This window comes from Eutrigla gurnardus (genome assembly GCF_963514095.1).
Source record: "Eutrigla gurnardus genome assembly, chromosome: 18".
NCBI classification, from domain to species: Eukaryota; Metazoa; Chordata; class Actinopteri; order Perciformes; family Triglidae; genus Eutrigla; species Eutrigla gurnardus.
In genome coordinates this window covers 1,396,090-1,417,244 of record NC_139929.1, presented here as the reverse complement: position 1 = coordinate 1,417,244, position 21,155 = coordinate 1,396,090, and the positions used below count along the sequence as shown (strand labels likewise).

General features: G+C 45.0%; 2 protein-coding genes across 5 annotated transcripts; both read right to left on the bottom strand.

Annotated features, from left to right (window-relative positions):
• Positions 1–452: 452 nt before the first annotated feature.
• On the bottom strand, positions 453–8,370 carry LOC311029204 (uncharacterized protein). Its single transcript, XM_084034217.1, has 6 exons — positions 8,156–8,370; positions 6,588–6,905; positions 5,644–5,889; positions 5,273–5,566; positions 979–4,144; positions 453–609 (listed from the first exon to the last, which is right to left on the bottom strand). Exons 1-5 carry the CDS (start codon positions 8,220–8,222, stop codon positions 4,020–4,022), a joined length of 1,050 nt encoding a protein of 349 aa, XP_083890343.1. The 5' UTR covers positions 8,223–8,370; the 3' UTR covers positions 453–609; positions 979–4,019.
• A 1,142-nt stretch (positions 8,371–9,512) lies between these two features.
• Positions 9,513–20,922, bottom strand: hhla2b.1 (HERV-H LTR-associating 2b, tandem duplicate 1). Of its 4 annotated transcripts, none has more exons than XM_084033398.1 (9): positions 20,762–20,922; positions 19,272–19,452; positions 18,994–19,162; positions 15,675–16,046; positions 13,306–13,590; positions 12,325–12,651; positions 12,021–12,128; positions 11,183–11,242; positions 9,513–10,813 (listed from the first exon to the last, which is right to left on the bottom strand). In XM_084033398.1, exons 3-9 carry the CDS (start codon positions 19,061–19,063, stop codon positions 10,716–10,718), a joined length of 1,320 nt encoding a protein of 439 aa, XP_083889524.1. In that variant the 5' UTR covers positions 19,064–19,162; positions 19,272–19,452; positions 20,762–20,922; the 3' UTR covers positions 9,513–10,715. The 4 variants fall into 4 exon arrangements, with proteins under 4 accessions (XP_083889524.1, XP_083889523.1, XP_083889522.1 ...); XM_084033397.1 differs by having other exon boundaries at positions 19,282–19,452; XM_084033396.1 differs by lacking the exon at positions 19,272–19,452.
• Between the last annotated feature and the right edge of the window lie 233 nt (positions 20,923–21,155).

Genomic DNA, 21,155 nt, shown 5'->3' with positions numbered 1-21,155 from the left:
GAAACACAAGCAGCGGCCACAACCCTCAGCTCTTCAAACCCGGCCCACGCGAGATCCTGGGACCTCTTTTGGGGGACCAGATACTAAATCCAGACCTTTTGTTCCTTCTGGTCAAAACACAGTTTTCGGGTTCCTGAGTTCCCAAAATGGTTCCTCAGCCGTTCCTGGCCTTTTAAGTTCAGCAGGATCCGTCTATAAGGTTCTTCACAAGAAAAATATCCCCCCCAAAAATACTTCTGGTGCAGGGTCTGCACTGTCCGGGGTCCACAAACCCTTCATGGAAGCATTTTTATCAGCGTTTCCTTTAAAATCCACAGGAGCCAAAAACAAAGAGTTCCTCGGTAGGAAAAAAAAAAACACCCAAATATGCCGAAGTAGCAACTCGGCATCTACGAAGCTCTTTTGTGCGTCTAAGCAGCTGTTAGTTTCCTCGTCAGTGTGAAGCCGTGTGCGTGTTTGTCGTGTTTGTCGTGTTAGTGTTTGGTGTTAGTTCCGTTTTCCGTTTTGTTCCTCAGCACAGCTGAGATCCGGCCTGGAGGCCCGACTGTCCGTTGGTGCCGCCGACCGTCAGCGGGCTGCTCTCATTCAGGTTCCCGTCGCAGCTCGAGTCTGTGGGGACGAAGAAAACCACGGTAAGAAAACCACGGTAATAAATATACTGCAGTAATACCTGTCAGTACTGTCTTACTTCATGTTTATATACAGAGTTATTTTTGTTTTTCATTTAAATATCATATTGCTCACATGCTCTTCTTGCTAGATGTGTTTGTCTGTTCATAAAAAGTTAAACTGTCCCATATAAACCTGCTTACTATAAATATAATCGTCGATTATTAGTTTAATTAATGTTCCAGCCTCTCAGAGAAAAGGCTTTCCTGCAGGAAACCCTGCACATGGCAACGAGAGATGTTCTGTGATTTGTGAAGGTGACTACATCTCTGGCTCCACCTGCTGGCGGGTCTCTGGCAGTGCACTGACCTTTGACTGGGTGCAGCTCTGTGACGTCCTCGGGGTCGTTCCCGGGCTTGGACGTCCCTCCTGATTGGACAGATTGGACAGACGTTAGCGCCGGGAGACACACGGTAAACAACTCTGCATTTGAAGGCACCGTTTAAATGAACCAGATCCCACAGAAGACTCTCTTTGCTTTCTTGATTTTCTTGTTTTTATATCCCACCCGTCTGCCTCGCCCTCATTAAGCGACGGCCTACATTTCCTAGAATGCATCTGGATAACTCCAGGGCGTGACCCGGATCTAATTAGATGTAACTGGTGTGACCAGTGTGGGTGTGTGTGCTGTCTTTATATTTATCTATATATCCATATTTGTATGTCTTACTATAGATGCAGTACTCTGATCAACCACTGTGAGGCAGAAAAGCTTCACTTAACACTCTGTTTTTAATATTTCATGTAGAAACATTTTAAACACACACACACTTTTTTGATTTTGCACACATTAAATCAGATTTTCGTGTGTTCACATCACCTTGCAGTGGTAGAACATGAGACGAATGTTTGCTTAAGTGGGAATTCAAGTCTGCTTGCTCATTTATGCATCTACAGAAATCAATAATCAATAATACATATATGAATGTAACACAGAGGACCGTTGTGCTGCATCACACTTACTTTTACTTTTCTAACTATAAATTTGAAGTGAATAACTAAATCAGTATAATTCTGTTTTATTTTATTTTTGTGGTTTGAATAAACATTTACGTTACATTTGTTTGTTTCTGTCTTTCAAATTTCAACTCTGGCGGTCCCTTGTGGACAAAAGCGGTAGTGTTTTCCAAGTCCCTTTTTAGAAAATCTAATTTTACTGCAGCAGGGTCTGACAGTCTGCCCCTATGAGTCCTGGTTCTGGTCCTGGTCCTGGTCTGCCAAACACCAACAGTGACTACATAGATCTCCTCGCTGATGGTCTAGTTTGCTCTTATAATATAATTCATTTTTCCAGCAGGTGGTGAGATGGATGCATCTCCAAAAGAATGGACTTGTCAGGGACTTTCAGGGACCAGACTTCATAATGTTTTACAGCTGAACCCATCAGTCGAACAGAGAATGATTCATAATGCTCCTCTGGTTTATGGACAACGTCTTCATCTTCAGGAGGCAATCTTTTTCATTTCCAGGCTAGAAGCACTTCAGACAGAACTCCGGGGTTTAGTCACTCTTCTATCTTCAGACCTTCTCCAGCGGCTTGGAGGCAGAGAGGATGGGGACCCGTGGGTCCGAAACCTCCAGGTGAGCCATCACATCGCTGCCATGATGGAAGCTCCGACAAACAAGTCCAAATATTTATAGAGCTTATTAAGTTGACACCAAAGTGAATCCACTTCATGTTTCAGGAAGGTTTGTGGCGTTGTTTCCTGTGAGCGTCATGTTTTTGTCTGGTTGACATGAAGATGCCTTCATCTCTACAGGTGACCACAGACCACCGCTCCCAGAACGGTGGAGATGCAAGTCCTTCTGTGTGAGATCTAAATAACCGCTTCTCTGTGAATATTTGTTGGCATTCTCCACCTGTCCACTAGATGTCCTCGCTCCTCCATCTCTTATCTTTCTTGTGAAACTTACCGGCCGGTAAGGTCTGTAGTCTCAGTGGGTCCCACCACTGGTCTGTAACAGGTCTGTAGTCTCAGTGGGTCCCACCACTGGTCTGTAACAGGTCTGTAGTCTCAGTGGGTCCCACCACTGGTCTGTAACAGGTCTGTAGTCTCAGTGGGTCCCACCACTGGTCTGTAACAGGTCTGTAGTCTCAGTGGGTCCCAACGCTGGTCTAGTCTGTAACAGGTCTGTAGTCTCAGTGGGTCCATCACTGGTCTGTAACAGGTCTGTAGTCTCAGTGGGTCCCACCACTGGTCTGTAACAGGTCTGTAGTCTCAGAGGGTCCCAACGCTGGTCTAGTCTGTAACAGGTCTGTAGTCTCAGTGGGTCCACCACTGGTCTAGTCTGTAACAGGTCTGTAGTCTCAGTGGGTCCCCCCACTGGTCTGTAACAGGTCTGTAGTCTCAGTGGGTCCCAACGCTGGTCTAGTCTGTAACAGGTCTGTAGTCTCAGTGGGTCCATCACTGGTCTGTAACAGGTCTGTAGTCTCAGTGGGTCCCCCCACTGGTCTGTAACAGGTCTGTAGTCTCAGAGGGTCCCAACGCTGGTCTAGTCTGTAACAGGTCTGTAGTCTCAGTGGGTCCACCACTGGTCTAGTCTGTAACAGGTCTGTAGTCTCAGTGGGTCCCCCCACTGGTCTGTAACAGGTCTGTAGTCTCAGTGGGTGCTGCCCCCTACAGGCTTTTTGTTTCCGTCTGGAATGAGGGAACGATGACGACATTCAAACACTACCTTCAGCTCGGTCCATGTTGGGCTAAATAAGTAATACATTAAATAAATGAAAACAAAGCTTTGGTACTTTTTTATCTCATATATTATATTATTATTTACAAAACATTAAAAATCAGTGTCCACTTTAAAAATCTATATCTATACCTTATCATCTTGAAAACGTTAAAGATTCATGACTAAATAAGAAACAATGTTTTTAGTGTTGGAAAAAAAGAAATGTCTTAGCAGCAAAAGTCTACAGAATACTGAGCTGCACATAGAAATGTGTTTGGCTGATGATTTAAACGCCAGCTTAGCAGACTTTTTCAAGGCAAACCAGAGATTTCTTTCATGAGCCGGAAAATCCCTGAAACGTGTCGTAGTGGTGTAGTGCAGAGTCTCTTAGTGTCCTTCATTAATCCGGATTATGAGGAAGTCGTACCAGAAGGAAGGCATCGTTCCTGTATGAACGCTGCCGCCTCAAGTTTCTCTGTAGGGAAAATAAGTCAAGTAAAATTCATCCTTCAGACCCCGGAGATGTTCTTCTCTTTATTTGGCTCCAGATCTCTTGAGTTAGTGTTCGTTTGGTTCTCGCTCCATTTTCAACATAGTCTCATCCCTACTCGTCACATACTGACGATTGGTCATATCCCCTTTGCGTCACTGTGACGCAAAGGGATTTCCATTCAAATCAGTCAGATGACCGGACGACTCTTTCTCTTTTTGTATAAACAGAATAGGCCTACTGCTACTCCGATGACTGCAAGCACCAAAAATACTCCACCTACCACCCTGCCTGCAACATTGGGCGTTGGATCGTCTGAAACGTAAAAACATACATTTATTACTTTTTTGTACAATTTGATGCTAATGCATCAAAACATTAGTTGACTTTTCACAACCAGTTTGTCCATCGGTAAATATCACTTTAATTACAATTATATAATAAAGAGAGATAAGCAGCAAAGAAGCCGCCAGCTATACTTTTTACTGAAACGTTTAACAGATTGGTCGAGTTGTTGGTCAATTTTCTACAAATTGATCAGTCAATGAATCCCAATTTTTGTTGCACAAGTTTTGTGTCAAATATTTATAAGTCATTTGTAACCACCTTTCAAACTGGGACACCCTTGATAACACCTTTAGCACCCCCTTAGGGAGACCCTTGATAACACCTTTAGCACACCCTTAGGGAGACCCTTGAACACACCCAAATACCTTGAGCAACCCCTTAGGGAGACTCTTGAAAACACCTGCATACCTTTAGCACACCCTTAGGGACACCCTTGATAACACCTTGAGCACCCCCTTAGGGAGACCCTTGATAACACCTTTAGCACCCCCTTAGGGAGACCCTTGATAACACCTTTAGCACACCCTTAGGGAGACCCTTGATAACACCTTTAGCACACCCTTAGGGACACCCTTGATAACACCTTTAACAAACCCTTAGGGAGACCCTAGAAAACACCAGCATACCTTTAACAAACCCTTAAAGACACCCTAGAAAACAAGAGCATACCTTTAACAAACCCTTAGGGAGACCCTAGAAAACACCAGCATACCTTTAACAAACCCTTAAAGACACCCTAGAAAACACGAGCATACCTTTAACAAACCCTTAGGGAGACCCTTGAACACACCGGCATACCTTTAGCAAACCCTTAGGGAGACCCTTGAACACACCGGCATACCTTTAGCAAACCCTTAGGGAGACCCTGGAACACACCGGCATACCTTTAGCAAACCCTTAGGGAGACCCTTGAAAACACCCACATACCTTTAGCAAACCCTTAGGGAGACCCTTGAAAACACCCACATACCTTTAGCAAACCCTTAGGGAGACCCTTGATAACACCTTTAGCACACCCTTAGGGAGACCCTTGAACACACCCACATACCATAGCAGAGGAAGTCACAGGTTATTACAGAAAGGGTCAAACCGTACCAGGAGTAATAATCTTCAGAATAGTGTTGGTGATGTATGTCTCCTCAGCATCACTGAGCTCACAGCTGTACATCCCCTCCTGATCTGGAGATGAGGTCTGTAGTGTGACGCTGCCTGACTCCCATACTTTCTTCACCTGCTGCCGCCACTCCTCTGAGACTGTATAGGAGGCGTCGGCCCCGGTCCGGTTCAGGATGACCTGGCTGTGGTTGAACCTCCAGACGAGGCCTGTTAGAGGAGCGTTTGTGGACCTGCAGTCGATTGTTGTTTCACCGTCTGAACTGATGATAGAAGCTGAAACGATACGAATGAAAAGAAGCGATGGAATATTTCTTATCAGAATCTGGTTCCACACTCTTAGAAACACTTACTCGGCTGAAACCATGTGGCTCTCCTCTTGCTTCTGAGAGTGCTGATGGTGCAGCTGTAGACCGGATCAGTATCCGAAACCATCACAGAGCTGCTGATGCTGTAGAGCTTCTGTTCAGACGGCAGGACTGTTTTGTTCTGGAGGGTCACGTTGGTGGACCAGGTGAGCTCAGGCTTTGGGTAGATCCCCTCTGAGCTGCAGGTGATCCTGTTTTCTACCTGCTGAATGTCGACTTTACGGACCGGAGCTGCAAGGAAAAGTTGCTAATGAATGACTTTGAAGTGCTGCTGATGCTTAGTTTCTGTTTCCATTTACCTGCAAATCAAATTTTCAAAGGTTCAAGGTTTAGTTTCTGTTTTAAATTAATAAAAGAAAAACAATGGTGGCCGTGGCCATGTTTCCAGATAAAACATAAATACAACATTTATCAGGTCTTTTTACACTCGGAGAGCTCTGATTTCCTTCAGTCCCCAGGGATCAAATTTGTTTGTTTAATTCTAGAAAAATATATAAATAATTTACAAAATGTAAAGTGGAGAATCATACCTTTCACGTTAACATGTGACATCTCCAAACATAAGAAGTTTGCTGACTGTGTTTTTGTTTTACAATCTGCAGATTGTTTCCCACAAAACCCTGAGATACGTTGACCTTGCAGGTGTGCTTATCTACTGGACGACCTTGACGGCGTCAGACAGGCGACCGTTTGCTGCAGAAAACTACATCTACTATTTAACAACACGTTTACTCTGAAAATCCACCTTAAAACTGTCTGCATGTTCAGTTGTTGCTTTTTGTTGTGTCATTTCATTTCAGCTCCACTTTAATTTTGACCTCATGACTCACTAAACACTGAGTCATACAAACTCCTGTTTATCCATGTTTGAACACTTCCATTGAGTTCTTGATATGTTTGTTTTCTTGTTTACTACGTGTGTCTCATACCGTCCACTAGTAGGTTGATGAATGAGGTCTGGGTTTCAGTGCTGGTGCCGGTGTAGCACTTGTATCTGCCCTGGTCCTGAACCTCCACCCCCGTCAGCCGGAGTGAAGCGTTCCCTCTGGAGATCTGGTTGTTGAACAGAAACGTCCGGCCTCTGAAGCGCTGGTTCTGGTGTATGAACCAGTCTTGGTTGCTGTAGTAGGAGTGGACCGGAGTGCTGACTGTTGTCACCTGAATCCACTGGATGACCACGTCAGCGCCAGCTGGAAAACTGCACGGTAAGATGCAGCTCTCCATATAAACACAGGACAAACCAACATCTGTAAAAACATCAGGCAAGGTTCAGTTCAGGGAAAAGTGTTTCTCTTTAAGAGCCTGATTTAATAATAATAATAATAATGGCTGTGTCCTGCATAAAAACAAGATTAAATTATGTGTTGGCCTACTTGGAGCTAATCAAAATAATAAGAGTAAAAATATGACGGTGTTCTTGGAGATGATGATATAATAATAATGATGATAAGAGCCTTTTTCTGACATGTACATCCTTGTGTCATCGGCATACAAGCGGACCCAGGCTAACGGACATACGACGAGAGAACAGTCTAAATGGTAAATGGTCCTCATTTATATAGTGCTTTACATTAATGACTGACATTCACACATTCACACACCGACGACGGAGTCAACCACGCAGGGCGACAGCCAGCTCGTCACGAGCAATCAGGGTGAGGTGTCTTGCTCAGGGACACCAGGCACTCAGCTAGGAGGAGCCGGGGATCGAACCGGCAATCTTGCGGTTACCAGCCAACCCGCTCTACATTCTGAGCTAAACCCCCTGCAAATATGTGGCAAAGTCTGCAAAACCAGCATGGCCTGAAGATGAACTGCTGGACAGGCCTGGTTGCATCAAGAGAACTACAAACCGGTGAGTGATTTCAGACACAGCCTGGTTCTCTCTGCTGTCCTTTAATCCACAAACCTTTTTAAAAGTTGCAGAAAACACAACATTCAAACATCTATGTGGGATCAGAAGGATGCAGTTTTGGTTGGCAGTGAGAAGTTCAGTAAAAGTACTTCAGGAATCAGGAAACAAGCGTCATTAATCAGGTGTGTGAGTGTTGGAATGTATTCTGGTTCGACAAGATTCCAGTAAGAAAACATGACTCTTTATCTACTTTCTACTCCATGTAGACGGGATAAACATGGTCACTGTAGGTTTTTCCAGTAGTCTAAAGTTCCAAGTATGACTAATAATAACGAGCAATCACAGTTTTTGTTAGCAGTTGTACTGATTAAAGGCTCTGCTTCAGTTAATGGTTGACATCATCATTATATTTAGTCTAGGTATGAACACGTTTCACTTTTCTTCCTCCACAGTCCAGTGAACTTCAACAGCACTTTATGTTGTTTTTGTACCACAAATGAAACTTAAATCCACCTCCATTGTATCGATGTGAGGCTGAAGTTCAGCGGATGATTCTCAAGGACTCGTGATAAAAACAAGTTAACGTATTTGAGAAAATCTGTCGTTTTAAGTGTAGACGGGACCGTGAACACATCTCCTCACCTGCTGTGTTCAAGGTCCACGAGGAGGTCCAGACCACAAGAATCACGACCCACTTGCCCAAAGCCATAAACCTGCTAGACTCCGTCCGTGTCGTGGACCAAAAAGACAAGTAAATCCAACGAGAGTCAAAGCAGCGTCAAAGACGGGAATGAGGCACAGCACCTTCTAAAGTTTCCGACAGCTGAGGCTGCTTTCTAACTTTAGACTGAGGTCAGGGCGTGTGTGTGTGTGTGTGTGGGCGTGTGTGGGTGTGTGTGGGCGTGTGTGTGTGTGTGTGTGTGTGTGTGTGTGTGTGTGTGTGTGTGTGTGTGAGTGTGTGTGTGTGTGTGTGTGTGTGTGTGTGTGTGTGTGTGTGTGGGCGTGTGTTCAAGTGTGCAGAGTTCACATTGTTGTTACACATTAACTGATAGCAGACATACTTTCATACTAAAAGTGAACACTCAGATAAAATCATCTCCACCTTTTAATGTGAGTTAAGGTTCCACAGAAGCCTGCATGAAGTCTAAACGTTCTCAAACAGCAGTGTTTAGTATAAAGTGCACCAGTGTGTTGTTGCAAAAGGATTGTGAGGTTTCGATGGTTTCATTTAGACGTAGAAGAGAGATTTGTTCTGGAACTCTAAACCAAACAGAAAACCAGGTGATCTGACATCTGAAGACTTCACCAATATGTAACTCACTATCACGTAAACAAGGCTTCAAAATGATTAAATTAATCACCTTGTTTCATGGAGCAATACTGCCACCCTGTGGCCAGACGTAAAAACACACACACGCCATTTTTTAACAGTTAGATATACATTATATCAAAATGTTAGACTCCCTCTCAGCATTGGTAATGTGTCCCACACAAACATAATCTTTGTCCCACACTTGTTTTGTTTGGATCTGGTCACCCTAATTACACGGGTTAAATATCTTTCTGTGATATTGTTTGGTAATATCTGAATTTGCACATTGATATTTTATACCGTGTCTCTTTTTAGCTCCATGCTCTGATTGTTGAAACAGGAAAGTTACTCAGGACTTTTTCACTAAATCCTTTCTTACTCGAGTGATTATTTGGATCTACCTGAGTCCCATCATTCTAAAGTTACAACTCTTACATGTTGTCAGCCAATGAAAGGTCAGAATGTATTCACAGGTTGTATTGATGTTGAACTGATTTCAAGGGTACTTTCATATAAAAGCACCAGAAGCTTGAATGTGAGTCGATGTTCTGTACTGGAACAAGCTTCCACAGAAGCCTCCTCCATGATATCATATAGAAAGTACTAAACACTGTGTTGGAGTCACTTTTCTTGGCAGGATTGATTTGCCGGGAGATCGTGAGCCGTAAATACAAAAGCACACACACCTTCAGCCATTAGTATTTTAATAACAACACATTTATAATGACACATTTGTCATCAAGTGTAACTCATGAAAAACAACGTGAGGAGCGTTTACAGCAGTGCAACTATTTCAGTCCGCTGAAGATTAAATATGGACGGCGAGTAACGTCAAAGTGTGCATCGAACAGTCACGTTTATCCTTTATTACGTAGTGACCTTCACGTGACATCGATACTCTTCATTTACTTTTTTCTCTACTTCATTGATAACCTTCATGTGCAGCCATCTAGAAGAGCATAGTGGCCAAACGGTGTAATTACACCCTTCAGGGTCAGGCGATGCCATTGGGCGCTAAAAATACGACATGAAAGAGTCGTGTGTTACTCAACGGATCCTTTTTTTATGTGAATCAACTACGCAGCACGAACACTTAAATCATTAGATCCTTAATTGATCGTCCGATCATGTGATCTCAATCACATGATCGGGCCGGGAGGCGGGGCTTAATGAAACGCTCGTGTCTGGGTCATTTTCTATTCCAAAGTCAAACATTTTCTTTTGCTTCATTCACCACCGAGCATGAATCCAGTTCTCTATACATCCCTGCACTGTTTTTATTGTTGTTAGGTTAGCTGCAAACCGCCGGCTCAGCCGTGTGCAGGCAGGCGATCCCAGGCTGCGTGGGGTTGCAGCGGTAGTTTTCTAGATGTTTGACTGGAGAAGGTTTGAAACACAAGCAGCGGCCACAACCCTCAGCTCTTCAAACCCGGCCCAGGCGAGATCCTGGGACCTCTTTTGGGGGACCAGATACTAAATCCAGACCTTTTGTTCCTTCTGGTCAAAACACAGTTTTCGGGCTCCTGAGTTCCCAAAATGGTTCCTCAGCCGTTCCTGGCCTTTTAAGTTCAGCAGGATCCGTCTATAAGGTTCTTCACAAGAAAAATATCCCCCCCAAAAATACTTCTGGTGCCGGGTCTGCACTGTCCGGGGTCCACAAACCCTTCATGGAAGCATTTTTATCAGCGTTTCCTTTAAAATCCACAGGAGCCAAAAACAAAGAGTTCCTCGGTAGGAAAAAAAAACACCCAAATATGCCGAAGTAGCAACTGGGCATCTACGAAGCTCTTTTGTGCGTCTAAGCAGCTGTTAGTTTCCTCGTCAGTGTGAAGCCGTGTGCGTGTTTGTCGTGTTAGTGTTTGGTGTTAGTTCCGTTTTCCGTTTTGTTCCTCAGCACAGCTGAGATCCGGCCTGGAGGCCCGACTGTCCGTTGGTGCCGCCGACCGTCAGCGGGCTGCTCTCATTCAGGTTCCCGTCGCAGCTCGAGTCTGTGGGGACGAAGAAAACCACGGTAAGAAAACCACGGTAAGAAATATACTACAGTAATACCTGTCAGTACTGTCTTACTTCATGTTTATATACAGAGTTATTTTTGTTTTTCATTTAAATATCGTATTGCTCACATGATCTTCTTGCTAGATGTGTTTGTCTGTTCGTAAAAAGTTAAACTGTCCCATATAAACCTGCTTACTAGAAATATAATCGTTGATTATTAGTTTAATTAATGTTCCAGCCTCTCAGAGAAAAGGCTTTCCTGCAGGAAACCCTGCACATGGCAACGAGAGATGTTCTGTGATTTGTGAAGGTGACTACATCTCTGGCTCCACCTGCTGGCGGGTCTCTGGCAGTGCACTGACCTTTGACTGGGTGCAGCTCTGTGACGTCCTCGGGGTCGTTCCTGGGCTTGGACGTCCCTCCTGATTGGACAGATTGGACAGACGTTAGCGCCGGGAGACACACGGTAAACAACTCTGCATTTGAAGGCACCGTTTAAATGAACCAGATCCCACAGAAGACTCTCTTTGCTTTCTTGATTTTCTTGTTTTTATATCCCACCCGTCTGCCTCGCCCTCATTAAGCGACGGCCTACATTTCCTAGAATGCATCTGGATAACTCCAGGGCGTGACCCGGATCTAATTAGATGTAACTGGTGTGACCAGTGTGGGTGTGTGTGCTGTCTTTATATTTATCTATATATCCATATTTGGATGTCTTACTATAGATGCAGTACTCTGATCAACCACTGTGAGGCAGAAAAGCTTCACTTAACACTCTGTTTTTAATATTTCATGCAGAAACATTTTAAACACACACACACTTTTAGAAACACTTTTTTGATTTTGCACACATTAAATCAGATTTTTGTGTGTTCACATCACCTTGCAGTGGTGGAAAGTGAGACGAATGTTTGCTTAAGTGGGAATTCAAGTCTGCTTGCCCATTTATGCATCTACAGAAATCAATAATCAATAATATATTAATGTAACACAGAGGGCCGTTGTGCTGCATCACACTTACTTTTACTTTTGATACTTAAAAGGACTTTTTCTTGATAAAACCTTTGTTTTTGTCATGTAGTGCCCTCCATGTAAAGTGTGTAAATGATCCGTTTGAATGTGTGTAATGTCAGTCCAGTCAAGCCGACTTCTTCCCGTCAGTCAGCGACCTCGTCTCCTGGCGGTGACCTTGTTTACCTTTCAGCTTCAGGTAGGCCAGCATGCCGGCCAGGGCCAGGACCAGCACCGCCAGCACCAGACCCACGATCCACCAGTAGGACGGCGCTCCCGAGACGCTCACCGGGCCTGCACAGGTAACACACACAAACCCATGAACAACAGAACACACTTTATACTTCATGTACACGAGCACATATCTGGTTTCCTTCCTAAGTTAGCGTTGGCTGTCAGAGAACTCGTTCCTTTCCTAAATCCACCTGTTTACATTTGTTTGGTGACCTCACATCAACGTATCGTTGATGTGATGCGTGGGTGGGGTTACCTGGGCCGTCGATGGTGACGTCAGTGCGTTCGGTGTGCGTGTTGAATGGCACGGAGAACTCGCAGGTGTAGCTGCCCGTGTGCTCCGCCTGCCGGGGGTCCATCAGGCGCAGGGACCCGTCCCCGAACGGGACCCTGAAGCCGTCCAGCTCCACGTGGTCGTCCCACGGCGCCGAGGCCACGCTGGCGCCGGACTGGCTGTCGTAGGTGAGGATGTGGGCGGGGTCCTTGCCCTTGAAGAAGCTCCAGTGGAGGAAGGGATGGTTGAGGTACGGAGGGGCGTGGCAAGGGATGGTCAGGTCCCGCCCCTCGGCTCCTCGGATCTCTACTGGAGGAAACAAGGCTCCTCAGTCAGGCCATCAACAAGTACTCAGGGTCTGTACGGTGCTGGAAATCCTTGAAAACACTTGAATCTTAGTGTGGTGTTTTCAATGTTTGAAATGTGTGTTGTATGTGATGACATCTATGATAGAACAGAGAAAAGAAGATCTCCATATCTGAGGGACTGAAAACAGCATTTTCTGACATTTCTTTATGAAAAATGACTTTTGATGATGAACAGATGATGAAAATAGTTGGTGATTATATTTCTGTGGATCTGTTAGTGGAATTAGTTTTCCTTTCATTTGTGGTCCTTCTGTAAAAAGCTGTCTCCAAACATCATGTTGGTTGTTTAGAGGACAATAACATCTCATTTAATGTGATGAACAAGTGACAGAATAAGTAGACTGAATACTGACCATTGGATTGGTACAAATATGGAGTTTACCACAGCTGGAAGGGGCTGGAAAAGCATGGAAATGCACCTGGAAATGCTTGAATTTGACTTTGAAAAAGGTGGAGGAACCCTGAGTACAAGTTAAGGTGCATGAATTACATTTTACACCAACATGTCATAATTCATGTTATGTTGACTTCTAGCATCGTTTAGGAACAATGAATATACATGAAACTCCTTCAACATATAAAAACAATTTGTTACCCCGTTCCCTGAGCGAGGTGGTCCAGGCCGGACCCCCGTACGAGGTGGTGACTCTGCAGATGTAGATGAGGTCCGGTTGGCCGTTCAGTATCCGGAGCCGGCTGTCGGCTGTGTACAGCCCCCGCTTGTCGGCCAGCATGCGGGTGACGGGCCGCAGGTCCTGGAAGGTGGGCGGCTCGGTCGCCCAGGTGACGCGGGGGGCCGGGAACACGTCGCGGACGGTGCACTTCATCTCCTCGTAGCCGCTCATCCGGGACAGCACCAGGGTCAGGCCTCGGACGGGCGCTGCACACACAATGGCATTCTCAGCGGGCTCCAACGTTCCCCAGCAGCCCCCCTTATCCCCGGTGACAGGACTCCAAATGCCAGATCCTAATATAGACATCAGTCTCATGCAGACGACATTAGAGGACCACACCAGTCTACTTCTGACCCCCTTCAGAGGACCACACCAGTCTACTTCTGACACCCTTTAGAGGACCACACCAGTCTACTTCTGACACCCTTTAGAGGACCACACCAGTCTACTTCTGACACCCTTTAGAGGACCACACCAGTCTACTTCTGACCCCCTTTAGAGGACCACACCAGTCTACTTCTAACCCCCTTTAGACGACCACACCAGTCTACTTCTGACCCCCTTTAGACGACCACACCAGTCTACTTCTAACCCCCTTTAGACAACCACACCAGTCTACTTCTAACCCCCTTTAGAGGACCACACCAGTCTACTTCTGACCCCCTTTAGAGGACCACACCAGTCTACTTCTGACCCCCTTTAGAGGACCACACCAGTCTACTTCTAACCCCCTTTAGACGACCACACCAGTCTACTTCTGACCCCCTTTAGACGACCACACCAGTCTACTTCTAACCCCCTTTAGAGGACCACACCAGTCTACTTCTGACCCCCTTTAGAGGACCACACCAGTCTACTTCTGACCCCCTTTAGACGACCACACCAGTCTACTTCTAACCCCCTTTAGACGACCACACCAGTCTACTTCTGACCCCCTTTAGAGGACCACACCAGTCTACTTCTGACCCCCTTTAGAGGACCACACCAGTCTACTTCTAACCCCCTTTAGACGACCACACCAGTCTACTTCTGACCCCCTTTAGACGACCACACCAGTCTACTTCTAACCCCCTTTAGACAACCACACCAGTCTACTTCTAACCCCCTTTAGAGGACCACACCAGTCTACTTCTGACCCCCTTTAGACGACCACACCAGTCTACTACTAACCCCCTTTAGACGACCACACCAGTCTACTTCAGACCCCCTTTAGACGACCACACCAGTCTACTTCTAACCCCCTTTAGACAACCACACCAGTCTACTTCTAACCCCCTTTAGAAGACCACACCAGTCTACTTCTGACCCCCTTTAGAGGACCACACCAGTCTACTTCTGACCCCCTTTAGAGGACCACACCAGTCTACTTCTAACCCCCTTTAGACGACCACACCAGTCTACTTCTGACCCCCTTTAGACGACCACACCAGTCTACTTCTAACCCCCTTTAGACAACCACACCAGTCTACTTCTAACCCCCTTTAGAGGACCACACCAGTCTACTTCTGACCCCCTTTAGACGACCACACCAGTCTACTTCTAACCCCCTTTAGACGACCACACCAGTCTACTTCTGACCCCCTTTAGACGACCACACCAGTCTACTTCTAACCCCCTTTAGACAACCACACCAGTCTACTTCTAACCCCCTTTAGAAGACCACACCAGTCTACTTCTGACCCCCTTTAGAGGACCACACCAGTCTACTTCTGACCCCCTTTAGAGGACCACACCAGTCTACTTCTAACCCCCTTTAGACGACCACACCAGTCTACTTCTGACCCCCTTTAGACGACCACACCAGTCTACTTCTGACCCCCTTTAGACGACCACACCAGTCTACTTCTGACCCCCTTTAGACGACCACACCAGTCTACTTCTGACCCCCTTTAGAGGACCACACCAGTCTACTTCTAACCCCCTTTAGACGACCACACCAGTCTACTTCTGACCCCCTTTAGAGGACCACACCAGTCTACTTCTAACCCCCTTTAGACGACCACACCAGTCTACTTCTGACCCCCTTTAGACGACCACACCAGTCTACTTCTGACCCCCTTTAGACGACCACACCAGTCTACTTCTGACCCCCTTTAGACGACCACACCAGTCTACTTCTGACCCCCTTTAGAGGACCACACCAGTCTACTTCTGACCCCTTTCCAGTTTACCTAAGTCAGGGGGGTCCAATCTTATCCAAGCAGGTCTGGTGTGGGTCCAGGTTTTAGTGCTAGACCAGCACTACCTCACCTGATCCAACTCAAGGAACCTGGATCCTTCACAAACCCACCTTCCACCTTGACGATGACCTTGGCGTTGTGTTCGCCCTTGGAGGTGTGAACGTGACACCGGTACGTGCCTCTGTCCTTCAGACCGGTGCTCCGGAGGACCAGCGTGGCGTTGCCGCGGGATACCAGGTGCGGGAAAAGGGAGGCGCGGCCGGCGAAGTGCTCGGTGTCGGCGTGCTCTTCGCTGCTTTCGTTGCTATCGTCGTCGTCGTCATCGTCATCATTCTTATCGGCGCTGTCGTTTCTGCCGTCTTCCCGCTTAAACTTGAACACCACCACTTCCTGTCTGAACCACTCGATGGTCTCCTCGCCTCCCGGCGGGAAGGTGCAGGGCAGCACGCACTCGTCTGAGACGAGGCACGTCACCGCCACGTCTGAAACCAGCCGAGACAGAAGTTAGCCCGCTTAGTAGGATCTACGTGTCATGTGACGTATCTTCCACTGCAGCAGAGGATCATGGGTAATTAATAACTGGAAAAGCGTGTTTGTTTTTATAAATGTGGCCAGGAGGTTTGGGACTTCCTGGTATTTTTGGCATACCGGATCTTTTTTTTTTTCCTGGCATACTAAATACTTTGGAAGCAAGTACTGGCATTGGTTTCCATGATGTCATGGTGAATATGCGGCCCGATTGTGTTATTCACCCTCAAACTTCCCCTCGTTGCCAAACGTTCAGGGTGGAGGAGGTCCGGAGTCTGCAGTGACGCACCGACCGTAACAACCTGGTGTTGTTGGGAAATACACAACCAGTCTGCTCGGCTGAAGAGTGTGAATATTTTCCAATCATTGAGCGTTTGAGGCAGAAAAAACATCACCCCTGAATCCGGGCGTCAGTGGGAGGAGCCAGAAGGGGCATCGATAAAAACAAAACGTAACTAGAAATGGAAATGACTTATTTTATGAGGAATTCATGACCAAATATTAACGAACACAAAGACGATTAAAGCGACGTGTTCTTGACAGGAAGTGATTTATATCTTCGCGGTCGGTGTGAACGAGTTAAACCGGCTTCAGTGTTTGGCCACTTGTGGCCACACCCCAGAATGATGTCATAGCAGGGTTTTTTGTTTTAAGAAAGGAAGTTATTAACGAGGTTCTCAGCTCCGATATCAAACTTTGTGCAGGGTTTCCGACCTTTTTGTCGTCACGGTCGGTCATTCTGTGTCAAATCTACTTTCAACTTCGTATGTTTGACAGATTTTTGTGAATTGCAAAGTTTTGTTTTTTTGCCCATTTTGAATTTTTTCATTTCTCGCATCTCGCTTTTTTTTCCTCCTGATAATTCTAAATAAATAGTCCAAACACAATTAGCTATCGATATATTGATCCCCCGATATATATACTACAGTCATACAGTGAAACTGAACTCTCATTAACATAGAAAGGGACCGTCTGTTTTTATAGTTTGAAACGCCAGGTTAACAAATGAAACTAAACAAACGCTACAAAACTACATGTTTGTTTTAGGCAACAAAACATATTGGTTAGGTTTATAAAAAAACATCATGGATTGGATTAAATGACTATGAAATTGAAATAAAACATCAAGAGTAAACGTAATCCACCCCGAATACGTTTCCCTCCAAACATTTTTGTTGTGTCAGAATGTAATTTCCCAGCTGGATGAAACGATGGACAGCAGATCCTCATGATTGAAATATTTCAAGGCTGTAAACATGTGGATGTTTGCATATTTCATGTAGAATGATTTGCACCTTTCAACCAGCTGCCAAAACACAAATCCTGCTTCCACGTCGCTGATTGCTCGATCATCGGATCGTGATTTATTTCTTCTTCCAGCTCCTTCCTCTCCGCCTGTGTTGTGACTGTTCTTCTTGTAAATCACGGCTCAGTAATGACTCAGGCCTCTGACTCACACCTGTGCGACGTGGCAACATGACATTTCTTGCCCTTGCAGAAAGTCTTTGTGTAATCTGCCGAGCAAACAGGAATCTGCTCAAGTAGCCAAAGAAGTGTGAAACATTAACGTCACACGCGACCTGTCATTCAACAGAACAAACACCAAGCGTTTGACTGATGAATTAGCAGATAGGGACGTCCAGGTAAGCGGGAGCTAATCTTGATAGTGATGTCACGATGATAACGAACAAAAACAACTGTTTTCAGTGCAAACAGCATTTAAAAGCTGATATAAGCGTCTTTCTGCTGCCAAGAAAGTCGAGTCGGTGCCGTTCCTGTTGGACCTCTGTGATTCCAGCGGCTCATTAAAGCTGTTTATTAAAGCTGTTTGTGTTCAGCAGCTCCGTGGTCACACATAGAGGTCACATTTACAGCCCTTTAAAGGCCACCACAACTATCTGACCTGCAAACCATTTCTGTCATTTTCCAAATCCAGCGTTTGCGCCCGCTCGCCTGCGGTTTGAACTCCTCTCTTTGTGGCCGAGTTGCATCGACGAGAATTAATTTAATCCACCGCAATTAGCTGTAATCACAGTTCAGCTCCGTTGCACAATTAAACATGTTTGTGTTTCGTAAATCTACGTCTCAACCAAAATGAAAGCTTATCCAGTATTATGAAGAAATACATTTGTTTGTAGTAAGTTTGTAAGTTAGTAAGTAAATAAGTTTATAATTAAGTAAGTACTTTTGTAAGTAAGTAAATACGTTTGTAATTAAGTAAATAAGTTTATAATTAAGTAAATACGTTTGTAATTAAGTACGTTTGTACGTTTTGTAAGTTTGTAAGTAGCCTATAAAAGAGGTGCAAGATAACTAAAAAATCAGTTAATTGGCCAGACATTACTTATGACTCAGCAAAAAAAGTTCTATTTATTGCTCCTTTTGAGGAAAAACTTGTTGTTTCGGGAAATGTGCATTTATAAAAAAAAGAAAAACTTCCTGTTGAGCTCAATAACAAGGTCAAGGTGCGTTCACATCCAATCAGAGCTCAGAAAAGGAAAGGGGGGGGGGGGGGGGGGGGGGGGCTCCAAAATCTCCATAGCCCAGGGCCCTCAAGTGCTGTTAAGGCACCCCAGCTCATAAAAGTATAAGCATGTAAATAATGACACCAAGTTATGTGTACAATGTATGCGTATAAAACACAATACTACACGCTTCCGTCGTAGTAGATTGTGTTGTTTTTCTGCTGCAGAGGTGGAGTTTAAATGTCAGTTTAACCGCCAGGACCGAAGGTTGGACTATAAAACCAGACTTTCCTCTGCTGCTGCTGCTTCACACCTGACGTCAGGAACAGTTTGACTCAGCCAGAGTCATTGTGGAAAAAAGGAGAAGAAAGAGAAAGCCTCCTGGCCCGGTGATGCTTGTCCTGCTTACCGGACAAAGAGGAGGATTGTGTCTCACCTGGGGTTTTGTCCTGCGTGGCCAAGCGGATCCAGAGCAGGAAACAGGCCCAGGTCTGTATCGCTGACATGTTCCCTCCTTTTTCACGACTCAAACACGTGCAGAACGGAGATCTTCAGTCCATGCTGGATCACTGGAGGGTTTCCTGCAGGATCGTCCTTGGATCTGTCTGGGTGGTTTCACAAAGAACATAATTAGAGGAGCGTTGCTCGTGAAACACAGGAAGGTGGAAAATGTGCAGCTGCAGAATCAAAAAAAAAAATCAAAGTGAGATTTACAACTGCACACTTCTGTAAATCTGGAAAGCCCTTTTTCTTCTCTTGTCCCGTCTTATCTTATCTTCAATATACACCGAGCCCTCCTTGTTTCTTTCTTCTTGGTTTATCTCTCCGCGCTCCGATAAGCAGAAGGAAGAGGATTTGTCCGCACAATAAAGTGCTCTCACGTTATCACGGCTCTCTGAAAACAAACAGCGATCACAAGAAGGTTTGAGGAGGTTGGTGACATCACAGAGGCCACTCGCCATCATACGTGGGATGTTTCCTGCGTTCGGAGCCCAAAACACGACTAACAGAAGCTCTTCAGCTCGTATTCATGCTGCCGTCGGCTTCAGAAGAAGGGCAGCGCTTTGGATTTCTGCCAGAAATGTTTCCTCTTGGTGACGGAGCAACGTGCACGAAATTTAGTGCGCGAGACAACAAAACAACGTCGGTAGCACGTTTGTTTGTCAAAGAGCCGACGGGTGACTTTTGTCTCTCGGAACAAAACAAAAAGACAAGCAGGTGGATTTATCTGTCAGTCAATAAATTCTGCTTTAGAACACCAACCCTCCAAAAAAGAAACTTTTCAGGGTCAAATGAAGTTCAACGAGGCTCTTAAACTCAAGTTAAATGAGATAAAAATGCAAAAAGTAGTGTTTTTAATTCTCTATTAATAGCACATTATAATTCAGACACTAACGATGATCTGACCTTGTTACGCCGTAGTTAATTTATACTATATTTAATAGACCTCTAACACACTGACATTTATTAGACACCGGGAGGAAGTCTTTGACCTCAGGTACACACGTCTTATCTGAACAGCTCATTCTGTTATTACCACATTCGTTACACTTAATATTATTATAGGACCCTGAAGGCAACACGTTGTCCTCAACAGCAACAAATGCAGCAAAAACAGCATTAACACATTATTGTTGTTATTATTATTAGCTTTGAGACGCGGACAGGAACTGAAACCACCACTGACAGGTAATAATTATCAGTAATTACTGAATTAGTTGTGTCCCGTCCCACAAAAGATTACAAGACACTTTGATTAATCAGACAATAGACAATAACACGTTCAGTGCCAACGTTATATAATATACAGTATATATATACAACATATTCATGTTCACAGAAAATAATTTTAATTAAATAATTATTTTGTTCAATAACTGTAACATGTAATTACTTTACAAAGCAGCTTGGTGATCTCTGAATAATTGATATAATTACATAATATAAAAGCGGTAATTTTATGTCCCTACCACACAAAGTACTGTGCATTTTTTCCATTACAATTCAATTTAATGTTCTATTTCTTCTAATAATAGTTCTGTTAAAGTTATTTTCTCAGGTTGTTTGCTCCTGAAGCAGCTTTAAAAATGAATTTTAATGAATGAAATGTAAAATAGTAGCTCATAACTGCTCATACGGACCCTCATGAATGATCTTAGTTGTAGAAGTTTTAGTACCCTGTCATATATGAGTTCAGTACTTACTGGAGCTCCTGGACGTCGGCTTGGTAATAACTCTGCTGCTACGTGACTGAAATCAGGCCGTCCGTCACTGAACGCTGGAAAATGTGAGAAAACCGTCACGGTGACTCAGACCGGCTCCGATGAAATCCAGCAGAAAAGGAGTCCTGCAGCCTCCTGAGGCTGACTGAGAGTGAGCTGGTCCAACAGGTTATTTAGAGAATAGGCAGTCACACACACACACACACACACACCCTCTGCATGGGTGGAGTTTGGTTGTGATTGAGAAACACACACACACACACACGCGACCCTCCATAGTGTTTCCTCTGAGGCTCCATCAGAATGTCAGCGGGGTTTGCTTTCAAAGTGCAGAGCTGTTTTTGTGTCTCCTGTGCTATGTGCTGTATGTCGACAA